This window comes from Fragaria vesca, linkage group LG2 (assembly GCF_000184155.1).
Source record: "Fragaria vesca subsp. vesca linkage group LG2, FraVesHawaii_1.0, whole genome shotgun sequence".
Lineage (NCBI taxonomy): Eukaryota > Viridiplantae > Streptophyta > Magnoliopsida > Rosales > Rosaceae > Fragaria > Fragaria vesca.
This window is the reverse complement of record NC_020492.1, coordinates 9,900,046-9,915,316: the sequence shown is the minus strand read 5'-3', so window position 1 is coordinate 9,915,316 and position 15,271 is coordinate 9,900,046. Positions and strand designations below refer to the sequence as shown.

Below are 15,271 nucleotides of genomic sequence, written 5' to 3'. Positions count from 1 at the left end.
CAGACCACTATCCATGAAAATTTTTAGGCACTGATACGCAATAGCAATAGAGAACGAATTTTTAGCTTCTGTTTTTCTTTTTTTTTCTTTTTGCTCTTGGTTCTGATGGTTAACTCGTACACTTTTAATTTCGGGTTACTTGAAATGACATTTTTTTCTAGGCTACATATGCGGGAAAGCTTGAACACCTCAACCCCTCGCTGTGCTTGACGAAATGAGATTTTGAGAAACCTTTGAAGTAAACAAACTTGGAACTTCATTGCTTACCTTAAGAGGATCAAGGATTGTTGGTTTTACGTTTTCTTCGTCAAACCTTCCCATAGCTCTATGACTTCATCCCTTTGTCCCTAATCACCATCCACTACATTCCTTGCTCTTCTTTGCATCCTGGGTTACTCAACTTTCTATATTCTTTTCCAGTCCTTACCTTAGGGTTAGCAAGCTTTACTAGAAAAGCTACCTTAGTTGCAATTCGGTCATCTGAGGACTGATGCTCTAGGTTCTCAAAGGCTTGTGTGTTATGCATACAAGTTTTGAGTAGATAGACCCAATCGGCGAAAGATGCAGCCAAATCTTCTAAGAGGCTCGGCCGGGCACCTCATCCCTTTGATTAAAAAGATGGATCTCAGAAAATATAGAACACAAATGCATGTTCACATTTAACCAGATAGTTAGACTAGTTCATTACTTGTTCACTTTAACCAAACTAATTTGAGACTGATTTAACATAACCAAAGATTAAACTGTATCGATCTCCAGCAACAACTATCTATCTATAGCCTGTGTAATGAGGAAGTCCTATTTTTTTTTTTTTTGCTTCCATAATGAATCAACTTAGATTTATAAGATAAACAACACCATTAAAAGAAACATTCATAGCAGCATAGAATAGTATAGACTCTGTAGAGCATTCTCCCATTACATTAAACATCAATCCTCTTCGGAAGCATAAGAAGATGAACTTGATCAGCGCCTGATTTCCGCAATGCAGCAATAAACTTATGTCAGAAAACCCTCAGCCTTTAGCCGAGAGAGAGACGGTAACTCGGAAGCAAAAAGCACCACCGCCACCCGGTAGCCATTTGAGGTTGTAGAGAAGTAACAATTGAAGCACTACTTGTAAGTCCAAGAATTGGTTTTGATAATCGAAAGAGAACAACTTTGTGTAATGAAAGTATCGAAGCTAGGGGTTTTACGGTTCTTGTTCTCTAAGCTAAGACCAACGCTTGCATAACTAATTTTAGTTTTACAAATTCTACAATGTGAGTGTGGGATATTTCTTGGGGGGTGGACACACGTGTCCAAATCTTACGAGGTAAGGGAGGGGGTTAGAAAAATGCTCTTTGTCCCTTATCCTCTACCTGGAGGGCTTTGGTTAGTGTCGGAGCAGTTCAAATATCAGTCTGAGAACCCCGAAACCCGACTTGGCCGACTTTCCTGATCCGCAGTACTGCTTCAATCATCTACCAGCTCCCTCCATTTTCAGGTATCATACTCTTTTTGCAAAGTACAAACTAAATTCAGGAAATGAAGTAAGACATTGAAGATTGAAGTTCAAAACCATAAATTTATCAGTCAAGCAATTAGAAAAGGCTCACTTTTTAGTATCTGGGTGATTGATAAGTGCTATTCTTTCTAGTATCGAGCAATGAGGTGGTGGGTTCTTGTTCAGATCGTTTGATTATAAGAAATAAGCTAGAAAAATCTTATCTCTTTTTGCTCTTTACACCAAGAATGTAAAACACAATCGTTGATCAAACTTGACATTGTTTCTCATTAGCCAAACAATGAACTCCACCATCTACAACCCCGCAAAGTCTCACCACCCATCTTCACAGTTCCCACAAATCAAAACATGCAAAACCCTCAAAGACTTGCAACAAGTCCATGCCCACTTCATCAAAACCCGCCAAATCCACGACCCTCTCGCCGCTGCCGAAGTCCTCCGATTCTACGCCCTCTCCAGTCACCGAAATGTAGACCATGCTCGTGCTGTATTCAACCAAATCCAAACACCCAATTGCTTCTCCTGGAACACCATCATCAGAGCTCTCGCCGAGAGCTCTGATCCTGAGCACCCACTTGAGGCTCTGTGTTTGTTTCATAGAATGGCGTGTGATGGTTTGGTGGCACCAAACAACTTCACATTTCCTTCTGTGTTGAAGGCATGTTCTAGAATAGGGAATGCCCGAGTTGGGAAAAGTGTTCATGGGATGGTGGTGAAGTTTGGGTTGGAATGTGATGAGTTTGTTGTGAGTAGTCTTGTGAGGATGTATGTAATGTGTGGGGTTATAGAAGATGCGCATTTGTTGTTTTCTAGGAGTGTAGGTGATTGTGGTGGTTTGAGTGAGAAGAAGAAAGAGGGGAATGTGGTTTTGTGGAACTTGATAGTTGATGGGCATGTGAGACTTGGGGAGTTTAGCACGGCGAGGGAGCTGTTTGATAAAATGCCTCAAAGAAGTGTTGTTTTGTGGAATGCGATGATATCTGCATAAGCGCAAAATGGGTTCTTTAGGGAAGCCGTGGAGATGTTCCGCGATTTGCAGATTGGGGATGTGTTGCCAAATTATGTGACTTTGGTTAGTATCTTGCCTGCGATAGCACAGCTTGGTGTGCTTGATTTGGGGGAATGGGTGCATTTGTATGCCGGGAAGCATAGGATTGGGATCGATGATGTGCTTGGTTCTGCTTTGGTTGATATGTATTCCAAGTGTGGCAGCATTGAGAAGGCGCTTCTTGTGTTTGAGCAACTGCCTAAAAAGAATGTGATCACTTGGAATGCCATAATCAGTGGGCTTGCTATGCATGGTAGAGGGAAAGATGCACTAGATTGTTTTTCAAAGATGGAAAGAGCTGGTGTGGTGCCTAGTGATGTAACATATATTGGTCTCTTGAGTGCTTGTAGCCATGGAGGTATGGTGGAGCAGGGAAGATCACTCTTTAACCACATGATTAATGTAGTAGGCTTCGAACCTAGAATCGAGCATTATGGGTGTATGGTCGATTTATTAGGCTGTGCTGGACTTTTAGAAGAAGCTGAAGAGCTTATACAAAACATGCCAGTTAAGCCAGATGATGTTATATGGAAGGCATTGCTTGGTGCTTGCAAGGTGCATCGTAATATTGAGATGGGTAAGCGCATCGCAGAGATTTTGATGGATTTGGCTCCTCGTGATAGTGGATCATATGTTGCTTTAGCAAACATGTATGCATCTTTGGGAAATTGGGAGGCAGTTTCAAATGTGAGAATGTTGATGAAAGATATGGACATTAGGAAAGACCCTGGAGGTAGTTGGATTGAGCTTGATGAAGTGCTTCATGAATTTCTGGTTGAAGATAAATCTCATTCTAGAGCAGGAGAAATCCATTCAATGCTGGAAGAAATTTCCAACAAATTAAGATTAGAAGGGTATAAGCCTAACACCACACAATTGTTGCTCAACATTGATGAAGAAGAAAAACAAAGTGCTTTACATTATCACAGTGAGAAAATTGCGGTTGCCTTTGGCTTAATCAGTACAGCCCCTCAATCTCCACTTCTAATTGTTAAGAACCTACGCATATGCGAGGATTGTCACTCCTCTATAAAGCTAATCTCGAAAATTTACAAACGAAAGATCATTGTTCGGGACCGTAAGCGCTTCCACCACTTCGAGCATGGGTTGTGCTCTTGCAATGACTACTGGTAATGTATTGAAACTATGAGTATAATATCCAGATTATGTACGTTTCTCAAAGCACATTCTAGATTCAGTTGAACTGTATAAAAAATTCTAGTCCTAAGCTAACCATGTGAGTTTCACATATACAAGTTGTATTGTATGTACTGTTCTAGTTTTGCAAATGTATGATTCTAAAGTCCTTAATGGCATGAAATCTTACCATGGAGCATGCTGCATGCGTACTCATTTTGATAGAGAATTTCCATGGAGTGAACCTTGTTCATGATTAGACGCTTTTTATTCACAATCCCAAATAGCATGCAAACCATTGACCAAATGGATCTTTGGGACAGCGACTTATTTGCTTTAAACAATAATGATTGAGCAATTCAAATTGGGGGAAACAAGAAATTGAGAATTTCAGGTGATGATTTTGGATGGAATACATGAATAGTCAAGGAACTAAATGTACTGTCTGCATTTTTAAATTAAACTGGAGTAGAGTAGTTTCTTCATATGCTCACTGAATCATGGCCCTAAATCATCAGGTTCAAAGGGAAAGACTGAAAGAGGCCATAAGTATGTTTCCACCATGCTGAACAAGTGGTCTAGTGTGACTAGGAAAATCCAACAAAATCCCCTTCAGTACTATAGAATTTTCATTAGTTGGTTTCCACTTAAGTTTCTCAAAACAGCGAAGTTTTGGACAGAGGTGATCAAGAGAATTGTCTTCAGCAAGTAATGAGATAAAGAACAAAGCAAAATCCCACTAATCAAACTTTAAGTTATGGATGATGGTAGTTATGCAAAGGATCATTATGATCAGTCTGATTTGGCGTATGTTTGAACAGGAATGGCATAACTATGTTGAGAATTATAAACAAGAAGTTTTCACTGTTTGATTTATATCCTCTTTGCATGATAACAGTTATTGACTCACTTGAATATGTTAGATTCTTTATGAACATTATAATGCTCTTTTTATGAAGTTGTGAACAACACATTAACATATATCATAGTATATTAACGCATCGATACATTAAGTAAACTAGTTTGATATAAAGCGAAACTAGTTTATGACTCCATGTATCGAACCTAATCTACCGAGTTGATGTAGTGTAGCTATAATGCTAGATGCTATATTCACAATGTGACCCACAGGGTAAAATAGGTGGAACTCACAGCATGTGAACAACACCTTTAACACGGCCTTTATGCCTCACTCTTCTACTCCTTCTCCCTGTACTACTCCCTTTTCCTTTGCAATTGAGTTTCAGACCCACAGAGCTGTCACCCACGACATGTCGGACCCCATCCCCAATCCCCTGTATCAAACCCCCATCAAACCCCAAACTCCCTCACCATCTCCACCCTCAATCAACCGCTCCCCCACTCCAACCGCCACGTATACGCCCCAAGATCAACCTCCCACCATAGCCCACACTGCACCTCCCCGCACCCTCCCCCATGAAAAGACACTACACTCGGTGGCTTCCTGCTTTGGCAAAACCCCTGCTGCAAAACCCTACAGGGCTATAAGCTCCAAATATCTACCATTTCCAAAGATGGGCGTGCACCTTTCATCTTAAAAACCATTTCTTTATTGCTTTTGTGTAACGTTTCGCCCCTGATCAACGGTGGAGAGGAAACATCGTACGAATTCCTCGATCAGAAACCGTCCAAGAGTTGGACTATTAGCAACTCCGAGTCAACACTCCACTGTCAGCTTTCTCTTCCCAAAAAAAGAGAGCTTCTTTGAACTGCCCACCACTACATTACCACCTTTCCCCTCTCTCTCTCTCTGCTTTCATTCATGGAGATTTTGAAACCCTTCTTTTGCTTTCTGCTCTACTTCACTCTATGCTTCCATCTCTCTTCTTCTTCTTCCTCTTCAGATGTTGAGCTTCTGCTGGGGAACATCAAGGCTTCACTGCAAGGTAACTCTCAAAGCTTGTTGTTAACTTCATGGAACACTTCTGTGCCTCTGTGCCAATGGAGAGGCCTGAAATGGGTTTTCTCCAACGGCTCTGTTTTGCCTTGCAATGACATGTCCTCACCCCATTGGACCAATCTTTCTCTCTCCAGAGACCCAAGTCTCCACCTTTACTCTCTTCAGCTCCCCTCTGCTAATCTCTCTGGTTCACTACCCAGAGAAATAGGGGAGTTTTCTATGCTTAGAAGCTTGTACCTTAATGTCAATTCATTGAGTGGGACCATCCCACTTGAGCTTGGTTATAGCTCTTCACTTTCTGAAATTGATTTGGGGAGCAATTTGTTCACTGGGGCTTTAGCTCCATCTGTGTGGAACTTGTGTGAGAATCTTGTCTCGCTTCGGCTTCATGCTAATTTGTTAACTGGGCCTGTTCCTGAGCCTGCATTGCCCAATTCTACCTGCAAAGATTTGCAGGTTCTTGATTTGGGTGACAACAAGTTTTCAGGGAACTTTCCTGAATTTGTGACCCAGTTTGGTGGGCTTAAGGAGCTTGATCTTGGGAAAAACATGATTTCGGGTCCGATTCCTGTGAGTTTGGGTAAGCTGGAACTTGACAAGTTGAACCTTTCACACAATAATTTTAGTGGGGTGTTGCCAGTTTTTGGAGGATCAAAGTTTGGTGTGGAGGCTTTTGAGGGGAACAACCCTGGACTTTGTGGGGTGCCCTTGAGAAGTTGTAGTGGAAGCACTGGGTTGAGTCCTGGTGCAATTGCTGGTATTGTCATTGGTTTGATGACTGGGACTGTGGTTTTGGCTTCACTTTGTATTGGGTATGTGCAACACAAGAAGAAGAACAGCAGCGCGGAGAGTGATTATGAGTTGGAGGAAGGAGACGATGAAGAAAATGGGGGTCTTGGTGATGGTGGTGGTGATCAGGGAAGGCTTATATTGTTTCAGGGTGGTGAGCATTTGACATTAGACGATGTGTTGAATGCCACAGGACAAGTGTTGGAGAAGACCAGCTATGGGACTGTGTATAAGGCAAAGCTTGCAGATGGGGGCACCATTACTCTGAGGTTATTGAGGGAAGGTAGTTGCAAAGATGGGAGCTTGTGTGTGCCTGTAATAAAGCAATTGGGCCGCATTCGCCATGAGAATTTGATTCCATTGAGAGCTTTCTATCAGGGGAAGCGAGGGGAGAAGCTTCTGATATATGACCATCTTCCTCTCAAAAGCCTCCATGATCTTTTACATGGTATGGATATCTTTTGCTATATTTTGTACTTTGTTCTATGCCTGTATAGAATAGTTTGTTCTCTTCCATATCATGAATGAAGCTTCCAAGTTTATGTTAGTACTATACTTCCAATTGTTTTTTTTCTGAACCCTTGTGATTGTTGGAAATTAAAGACATCAACTTTGTTATAATGTTCTATTTGAGTGGAACTTGATTACAGGTTTCCACGTACTATCCCTCTGTAATTGTTAGTTTCTGTAGTTGATGAAAGTCCACCACAGAAGTTAGCAACAATAGGTTATTTTTAAGCCCAGTGACAGAAACTCTTGTATCGTCTTGGACCTGTCACTGAACTTCCAGCCTAGGTAGGATTATATACGCCAAAACATCCACTTTTGCAGAAGTTTGGGTTTGAAAGAGTGGAAACTTGATTACAGGTTCCTCCCACCCTACTTTTCTTCTGAAATTGTCAGTTTCTGTAGTTGATGAAAGTCAACCAGAGAAGTTTAGCAACAATAGGTTAGTTTTAGGCCCAGTGACAGAAACTCTTGTATCTTTTTGGACCTGATATTATTTCTCTCAGAACCAACGTTCCTTCCACGACCAATACCGGAGCTCTAAAATCAAATAAATCCTGAGTCGGTACTACTTATATGCTGTTTGATTAAATATATGGACACTAGATGCCAGATTAATTGATATTCTGTTTTATCTGTTTGATGAATGCAGAATCTAGAGTTGGGAAACCTGTGCTGAACTGGGCTCGGCGACACAAGATTGCATTGGGTATAGCTAGAGGACTAGCATATCTCCATGCAGGTCTTGAAACACCTGTTACTCATGGGACTGTTAGATCAAAGAATGTGCTTGTGGACGAGTTTTTCGTATCTAGGCTCACTGAGTTTGGGCTTGACAAGGTGATGATCCCCTCTGTAGCCGATGAAATGGTGGCTGTTGCAAAGGCTGATGGTTACAAGGCACCGGAGCTTCAAAAGATGAAGAAATGCAATTCTCGGACGGATGTGTATGCATTTGGGATTTTGCTATTGGAAATTCTGATAGGCAAGAAGCCTGGTAAAAGTGGAAGGAGTGGCGAATTCATGGATTTGCCTTCACTGGTCAAAGTGGCAGTTCTGGAGGAGACAACATTGGAGGTTTTTGATGTGGAGGTATTGAAGGGGATAAGGAATCCCATGGAAGAAGGTTTGGTTCAGGCATTGAAACTTGCAATGGGTTGCTGCGCTCCAGTTGCTTCGGTTAGACCCTCCATGGATGAAGTTGTGAAGCAGTTGGAAGAGAACAGACCAAGGAATAGGTCTGCTTTGTACAGCCCAGCAGAAGAAAGGAGTGAGATTAGTACCCCATTTTGAGTTTGCTTATCTAAAATGTTTAAATTATCTGTCATTTAGTTGAGCATTGTAGTTGTCTAGCTTGTGATGGATTGGTGATAGAGCTTCATATATGAGGGTTATATTTCAAATATGAAGATCAATCCATGGTTTCAATGTACTTATGACAATGCTTCTCGTAGCTTCCTCTTTAAGCAGTGTTGGAAAATGGAATTAATGAAATATCAAAATATATGGTCATGGTCATGTTTATTCTGCAGCTTTTTCAATGCATAACCTATATGTTTCACTACAAAACAATCACTAAAAACATTATATATCCAATCCTCTTTGTATTAACCAAGAATATCTAAAATACTCTTTATCTTTGGTTGATCAATGTCTTGAATACTCTACAAATTAATTGTTGTTTTATTAGCTTATAGATGGTTTTTATATTTCTCTTTGTTTTCCCTAACCACATGCCAAGCTGTGACAGCTCCATAAAACCTTATAACATGCAATCTGAAACAAACTAGTTGGAAGAAATGTGCCTATGTTCTTTAGGTAAATGCATCACATGCTAACAATGTGGCTTTGTCATCTCAATACAACACATACATATATAATTGCCTAAACTGCAATCATGTAAGCTACTGAAAGCAGAAGAATATAAACACTCCTTTCTTGAGGTTTCATGAGGGCCAGAGTAATGTACTAGGAAAAATGTACACTTTTTTTTCAAATATTTGATTGTGACAAATAGGGGAAGAGAAGAGAGGTAAACATAATACTGCAAACTCACCAATAATAGTAGGCCCCCTAACAATTAAGCAAGAAAGAAATGAGTAATATTTTCTTTCTTGCTTCTTTTCTTGTTTCTATTTTTTTTTTTTTTCTTTCATGGGATTGAGAATTAACATTGACGACCAAACCGGCAGTTAAGAACACCAGCACCAGCAGTAATGGTGCCAATCATGGAAGATGACTTTGCCCCTAAGCTTGAAGCTCTTGCATAACTGGCTGCAGCACCAGCTCCGGATTGGACGAAATAGGCTCCGTTAAGGAGTAGGTCTCCCTCTGATCTCCAGTTCCAGTGCCTCCATCTGCCTGTGGTCTGAACTCTATGTGTCACCTGCAACACCAATTTAGTTGCAACTGTAAAAATCTACCCTTGTAATAGTCGAAATTAGTTAACAATCTAACGACATAACATGTATCTAACAATAAGATGGTATCTACCTCTTTAGCAAAACGGTTGTTAGGGGCGAGATATCTGTTGCCCTGACTGTTAATGGTAGGATCAGCACTTCCACCAATGGCATACATCTCCCAGTGAGTGTAGTCATTGTTCACCACATGGAAATACCCATGTCTACATCTGCACAGTTCAATTATTCAGGTTAGCACATTTGGTCATGTGAGGAATGTAAATGTTACTTGTAGGTTAAAGAACCACTTCAGAAATTTTACCTTGGCATTCTTTGGATAAGTCCTTCACCAAAATGATTGTAGGCAATGGTCACTTGCATCTGCTTGTCCCTTGTGTAGGAGTCACTATGCCCCAACAGCATAACCTGTTCAAAATAACCAACATCAAATTTTAGTCTCTCTTGGCAACAAAATTATCTTCAAGCACAAAAAATTGTTGTATGGGATAATGTAGAATCACACCTCATTATGGTGAGTGAAGTAGTTGTTGGAAATGGTAATGGCAGTAGAACCCATGATAGCATCAATGAGGCCATCGGCGCAATTCGAGAGCGAGTTGTGATCAACCCAAATGTGGCTAGATCCGAATATGGATATACCATCACCATCAGCCATGGTCCTCCACCCGTAATGACTCGGCGAGCTCCGGACCATGGCATTTCCGGTAGGCTTGCAGTCGTGGATGTGTAGACCATGGATGATCACATTAGTAACAAACTGAATAGTAATGCAACCTCCATAAGCAATGTGGACATTGACACCTCTAGCGTCAATGGTCTTGAAGCTGTTCATTATAAGCTCCTGCTTCAATGTGATCACCATGTCACGCTTGAACACAATCCACAAAGGCCTGTCTTGGATGACAGCGTGACGGAGGGTTCCCGGCCGGGGGTTCACCGGGTCATCATGACCGGGGTCACTTACGACGTAGTACTTTCCATCACGGCCACCGACGGCGTTGCGGCCGAATCCAATACCGCAGTTGGCTAGCCTCTTGCGGTGGCGCTGCCATTGCGGGTCACATCTCCAGCAGTCATCAATGGGATTCCCTGTTGCGCATGAGAAATATCCCAATTCTCTTCTCGCGGAACTGTTACGAATGCTCCTGAAAGTATTGAGAGAAAGTTATTATTAGTAAGTAGTTACTTTCAAACTACAATAAAACTAAGATGCTCGACAAAATGTCTCAATGAAATCAAGTTAATACCAAGTAACTTAGCGTATGAAAATGTTCATGTTATAATTTAAGCACTGACATGTGAAATCACGCTAGCGCAATAAAACAAAGTGTTCGATAAATATCTCGAAGAAGTTAAGATTACTGTAACTTGGGCAAGTGTGGGAACATGTAGTTCTTGTTCGGGAGCTAACAACTTGTAAATCATGAACATGTGCAGCAAATGTAACATGTCCCAAGTAGGGTCGAGGCCATGTGAATAAATTTGCAGGAATGATACGGATGGCTACGGTCCATACGGAACTTCTGGATTTCTTTTTATTTATTTTTAAGAAGCAAAAAATCATAAATATGGAGGTGAGAACGAACTTATTGCTAGTCTGGTCTCGTGTCAAAGTGTCGGTGGGAGGTTTAACCTCTTTGAAAATGGGGTCATTTATTGGGTTCATGTTGGACAACGTCGTTTATGTCAGACCAGGGCAAGCTGATGTACAAGCTAAATCTTTAAGAAAATTCGGGCTTCTGGTACTAAAATGGCACCACCAGATCTGTGATATGTGTATGATTGGTTTTGGAGCTTCTGACCCTCGACAGGCTAGCAATGGGGAACAAATTTTAACTTCTATACCCTACTACCCCATGCAGCTTGTGATCATCTTAGTGATCATGGAACAGATATTTCATTATAACTCTCTCACTCTCTGTCTCTGCTTTTCTCAAGACCAGACAAATAATCGAGACTCCGCGGCACTGTAAAGCGAAAATTTCATGATTTTTCTCGACTAAGCGGAAGCTGAAATTAGGCTGCGGAAATTGCCATGGACGGGTGAAGAGGGCAAATGTGCATAAACAATATTGGTAATGGAATGGAAAAGGCAATACAGGATTGGATAAGGAAAGGAAAAGAGACAAAGGAAAATAATGCGAAAAATAAAAGCGGGAGGGGCGGATCTGGGGACATGGGCATGTGAGGAAAGAAGAGAGAATGGTACTGCAGAGCAAGAACACATGGTTGTTTTGATTCCTCCTCAGAATCCAAAAGCCAATTAGTAGTTCACCAAAAAAGTTAAAACACACTAAACCCTATTGAAAACTACTATAATTATTTCCTTAAAGACGCATAAAATGAAGGGTCTTAGTTGACAGAGGGAATTCAATTCCAACCAGAAGAGCACAGAAGCTTTCTTTAGTAACTGGGAAAATTGCAGAGTTATATTCCAAACCAGGTCCAAGTTTCTCACCAGAAAACGAAGCGCTTTTGACCATGACGAGGTTAAAATCACCAGGATAAAAAGTGGTCCTTACCAAATCTAGGTTCTTAGCCCAATAACATGCTTACATCACAAAATAGTTGACTGTTTTGACTGACATTTTCGAGGTAAAAAAAGTCCTGTTTTTTGACTGTCATGTGAGTGGGCCACCACAAGAGAGGGAAAATGATGTACTTACGTATCAACCAGAGACGCGATCTCCTCCGGATTATCTACTGCGTGCTCATTCCAGTCGTCGTTGGACCTGCAGGCAGAGGATTATTAGTCAAACGGCGTCGTTTAGTAGATGCAAAAACAGTGCATTGAGCCGAGATTAGGAATAGTAAAGAGTTAAAAACACACTAATGCAACGTGAACGACCTAATTAAAGTAAGCACAAAGAGACAGACACAGGCCCGGTAAGCGTGAAGAGAGATGGAGTTGATTTAGGGGAAAAGTGGCATGATAATGATGATTAGTACGAAACTCAACTTATAGTAAGTGAAGTGAACAGAGAAATGAAACAGGGGAGCCATGACAACTACATGAAGAGGTGTGGATATTTTTCCAGATCTAGATTATAACGACTTGAATTTTTGTATGCTAGTGATTTGGACGGTGGGATCGGACGGTAAAATTGAGTTGAAGATCTAGAAACTAAACATGAAAATGGTCCAAGCTAGCTAGAGTACAGTGCTGAAACTGACCTGTCTGCCATTGACGAGTTGAAGGAGCTCTTTGGCTCCTCTACTTCCACAAACCTGTCACAAGAAAACAATTAAATGAATCAGTAATCGAACCTAAACAACGAGAGTCCTGCATTGCGATCTCCACACACCGAAATGCAGCTAAGATCAAAGGCGAATCAAAACGCGCATTGCGTTTTTAAAATCAAAATAAATTAAATAGATAATTATGAGGGTGCGTAGGATGTATGCATACCTCGAGTGTACAGGCTTGTCATTCTCTACGGAAGCCGCTACGCAAACGAGCAAGGCCAAAAGAAGCAGCAAGGGAGTCATGTAGAACCGCATTGTGGCCCTCGAGCTAGCTAACCTCATTGCTCTGTATATATCTCACAGCTATATATATGTATCTGGTTTCTCTTTGAGAAATGAAGAAGGAGAAGAAAGAAGGAAACAAAGAGGAGTCAAAGAAAAGTTGTCATGAAGCAGTGTTTATATAGTAAACGAGAGAAGTGATCCCAGTCTGCCCAACTCGTTTCAACCATGGTTGAGTTAACCGCGACCAGAATCGAATCCTTTCCACAGCTTTTTACCACTGGTACGTACTTTAACCGCCACCAACTGACTCCTCCTGTACCCCTCTCTCTCTCGATCTCTCTTTTAAGTCCGCCACGTGCCAAAGTTTAGTGTCGGTCAGTCACGTGCCGCGCCTTCTCTGTAACTCTCCCTCCCTTTTCTCTCACCGCCTCCCGCCAACATCGAGTTTACGTACTCGCCGCGAGTGGGGGTCAGCAATGCAGTCGCTGGGTCGCGCACCGCCACGTAGCCACGTGGGCGTAACTGAAATTCCGGTGAGTGTATTGTTAAAAATGGGGGATTGACAGGTGTGCTTTTGGAAATTCCAATCAGTACGGCAGTTGCGGGTGATTGAAGTTTTCACGATCTGCTAGGTCACCGGTTCTTTCGGTAAGCGTCCGTACTCATATCCAATCAATCACTGTGTTCTCCGAGACTTCTGTTTATTGTATTTCTTAATTAATAAAAAAATTCACACCAACAGTAAAAAGAATTTTGATTATCATTGAGGGTGGCATCGTCAAGTTTGTGCATCGTTTTGTCTAGCGTATTTAGCAGTTATTTGATGATTTTTTTTTTTTTCACAGCGCAAGAAATTTTTTATTGTACTGTTTTATAACACTCTAAATAATTATACATATGCATCGAATAAGAAATTGTAGAAATTATAAAAATAATTTAGTTGACTGTTACAATCATTGTAGTTTTACAATAGGTTGTGTACTTCGTTAGCTTCGTTTTCGTATATTAATTTTCATCAACTCACATTCTTTAATACTACTTCACTATCATATAGATGGGGAGAGGACTGGGTCTAGTTCAATCAGTTTATTATCTGGTGCAACAATTGACGCAAGTCGCATGATATCCAGTGAACATGACTCCTTTAATTCAAATGTTCATGATTATTTTTTGTTATTACTTTTAATTAAGCTAGTTTAATATCAAATACTACAAACCTTGGACCTAGACAGTTTCCAACTCATTCAAATCATATATAAAAGCTACAAAATCTGCGGTGTGTAATATATCATATATGCATCAGTTACTTATATGTGTATATCAAACTACATATGAACTTTAAAAAAAAAATATATATATATATATATATTAATTATGTGCCTCACTTCCACACCGGAATGAAGCTGGTAGCCTTGTAAACATAGTGATCTAAAACTAAATTCTATGCACCATTAATTTCTATAATTTTTCATCGACATCCGATGGAAAACGCATAATAAGCCCATAACATCGAGATGTCTAACTTGTCGTTCCATTAATCCCATACCATATTCCATTCATTTGATTCAACCTTATCCCTGCACTACTTAATCTGTTACGTACCCTTCTCTTCGATTCCTTTAAAAGTTTTTGGATGGGATTTGGCTACATCCATGGCGAAATGAGTGGTATCTCGACCAAGACATTTTGCCAGAGAAATCTCTACTCTAGTAGTTGATCTTTTGGGGCTCGATCGTCTCAGTGTCTCGATCACCTTGGCCCTAGTAGTCTTCTTCGATGGCTCCATAGAAGTCTCCATCATTAGCTAGGAATCATCCCCTCACATCTTTGCGCCTGCCTAGCCTCACACTCACTGCGATTTTCTACGACAAGAGAATTTTTTTCAATTTTCTTAAATAAATATGGTCCGGTTACTTCTTTTCTAATTGCCACATACGTACAGGATTCAAACTCTAGCTAGCTATAGTTGCACCATATCCATGCATGATTAACGATTTGATTGGTATTCGGTAATGATTCCTAAATTGCTAATAGTCTAATCCAGTTTCGGGATTCATGCTTGATTTCTGATATGATCGCGATCGATATCAGGTTGGTGAGTAAAAGAGATCCATTCGTCTAGTTAATAAATAAGCATCAAATCAAAACCAAGAGATATATATGTACCTAATTTAATTAAACCATCCACTTTCATCGTCACGTACGTACTCTACCCTTTCACTTACACAAACAAAAATTGTTGTCGAATATGAGCTAAGCATGTATGTAACCCATGTTACAAGAACATTTCGGCCTAACATATATTTGCATAACTGTAACTATACATACGTATTTCATCCTTCTCCATTTATTGATGTACAGTGATGTATATAACTTGCTAAATCTATTGCAGCTAGCATTTTCTAGCTATGTTTTTCATGTAGCGCATGCATATACATACCTATATGTATGAGATACATATAATATTT

General features: G+C 40.6%; 2 protein-coding genes and 1 pseudogene across 3 annotated transcripts; 2 read left to right on the top strand and 1 right to left on the bottom strand.

Annotated features, from left to right (window-relative positions):
* The first annotated feature begins 1,728 nt into the window (after window positions 1-1,728).
* Window positions 1,729-3,689, top strand: LOC101302024 (annotated as a pseudogene). Its single transcript, XR_183927.1, has one exon. The product of XR_183927.1 is annotated as a pentatricopeptide repeat-containing protein At5g48910-like (transcript).
* A 1,786-nt stretch (window positions 3,690-5,475) lies between these two features.
* On the top strand, window positions 5,476-8,420 carry LOC101313770 (putative kinase-like protein TMKL1-like). Its single transcript, XM_004292339.1, has 2 exons — window positions 5,476-6,850; window positions 7,562-8,420. The coding sequence occupies exons 1-2, from the start codon at window positions 5,476-5,478 to the stop codon at window positions 8,200-8,202; spliced, it is 2,016 nt and encodes a 671-aa protein (XP_004292387.1). The 3' UTR covers window positions 8,203-8,420.
* Window positions 8,421-8,701: 281 nt separating this feature from the next.
* On the bottom strand, window positions 8,702-12,951 carry LOC101301735 (probable pectate lyase 8-like). The gene is made up of 7 exons (XM_004290184.1): window positions 12,742-12,951; window positions 12,507-12,560; window positions 11,999-12,064; window positions 9,835-10,477; window positions 9,634-9,737; window positions 9,403-9,541; window positions 8,702-9,295 (listed from the first exon to the last, which is right to left on the bottom strand). The coding sequence occupies exons 1-7, from the start codon at window positions 12,858-12,860 to the stop codon at window positions 9,077-9,079; spliced, it is 1,344 nt and encodes a 447-aa protein (XP_004290232.1). The 5' UTR covers window positions 12,861-12,951; the 3' UTR covers window positions 8,702-9,076.
* Between the last annotated feature and the right edge of the window lie 2,320 nt (window positions 12,952-15,271).

Excerpts from the sequence above, each read along its gene's own strand:
- LOC101301735 (XM_004290184.1), bottom strand. The coding sequence starts at position 12,860 with ATGAGGTTAGCTAGCTCGAGGGCCACAATGCGGTTCTACATGACTCCC. Across the intron at positions 12,065-12,506 it reads AACTCGTCAATGGCAGACAG|GTCCAACGACGACTGGAATG; the intron begins GTCAGTTTCAGC and ends CTCTGCCTGCAG. Across the intron at positions 9,738-9,834 it reads ACTTCACTCACCATAATGAG|GTTATGCTGTTGGGGCATAG; the intron begins GTGTGATTCTAC and ends TATTTTGAACAG.
- LOC101313770 (XM_004292339.1), top strand. The coding sequence starts at position 5,476 with ATGGAGATTTTGAAACCCTTCTTTTGCTTTCTGCTCTACTTCACTCTA. Across the intron at positions 6,851-7,561 it reads CCTCCATGATCTTTTACATG|AATCTAGAGTTGGGAAACCT; the intron begins GTATGGATATCT and ends TGATGAATGCAG.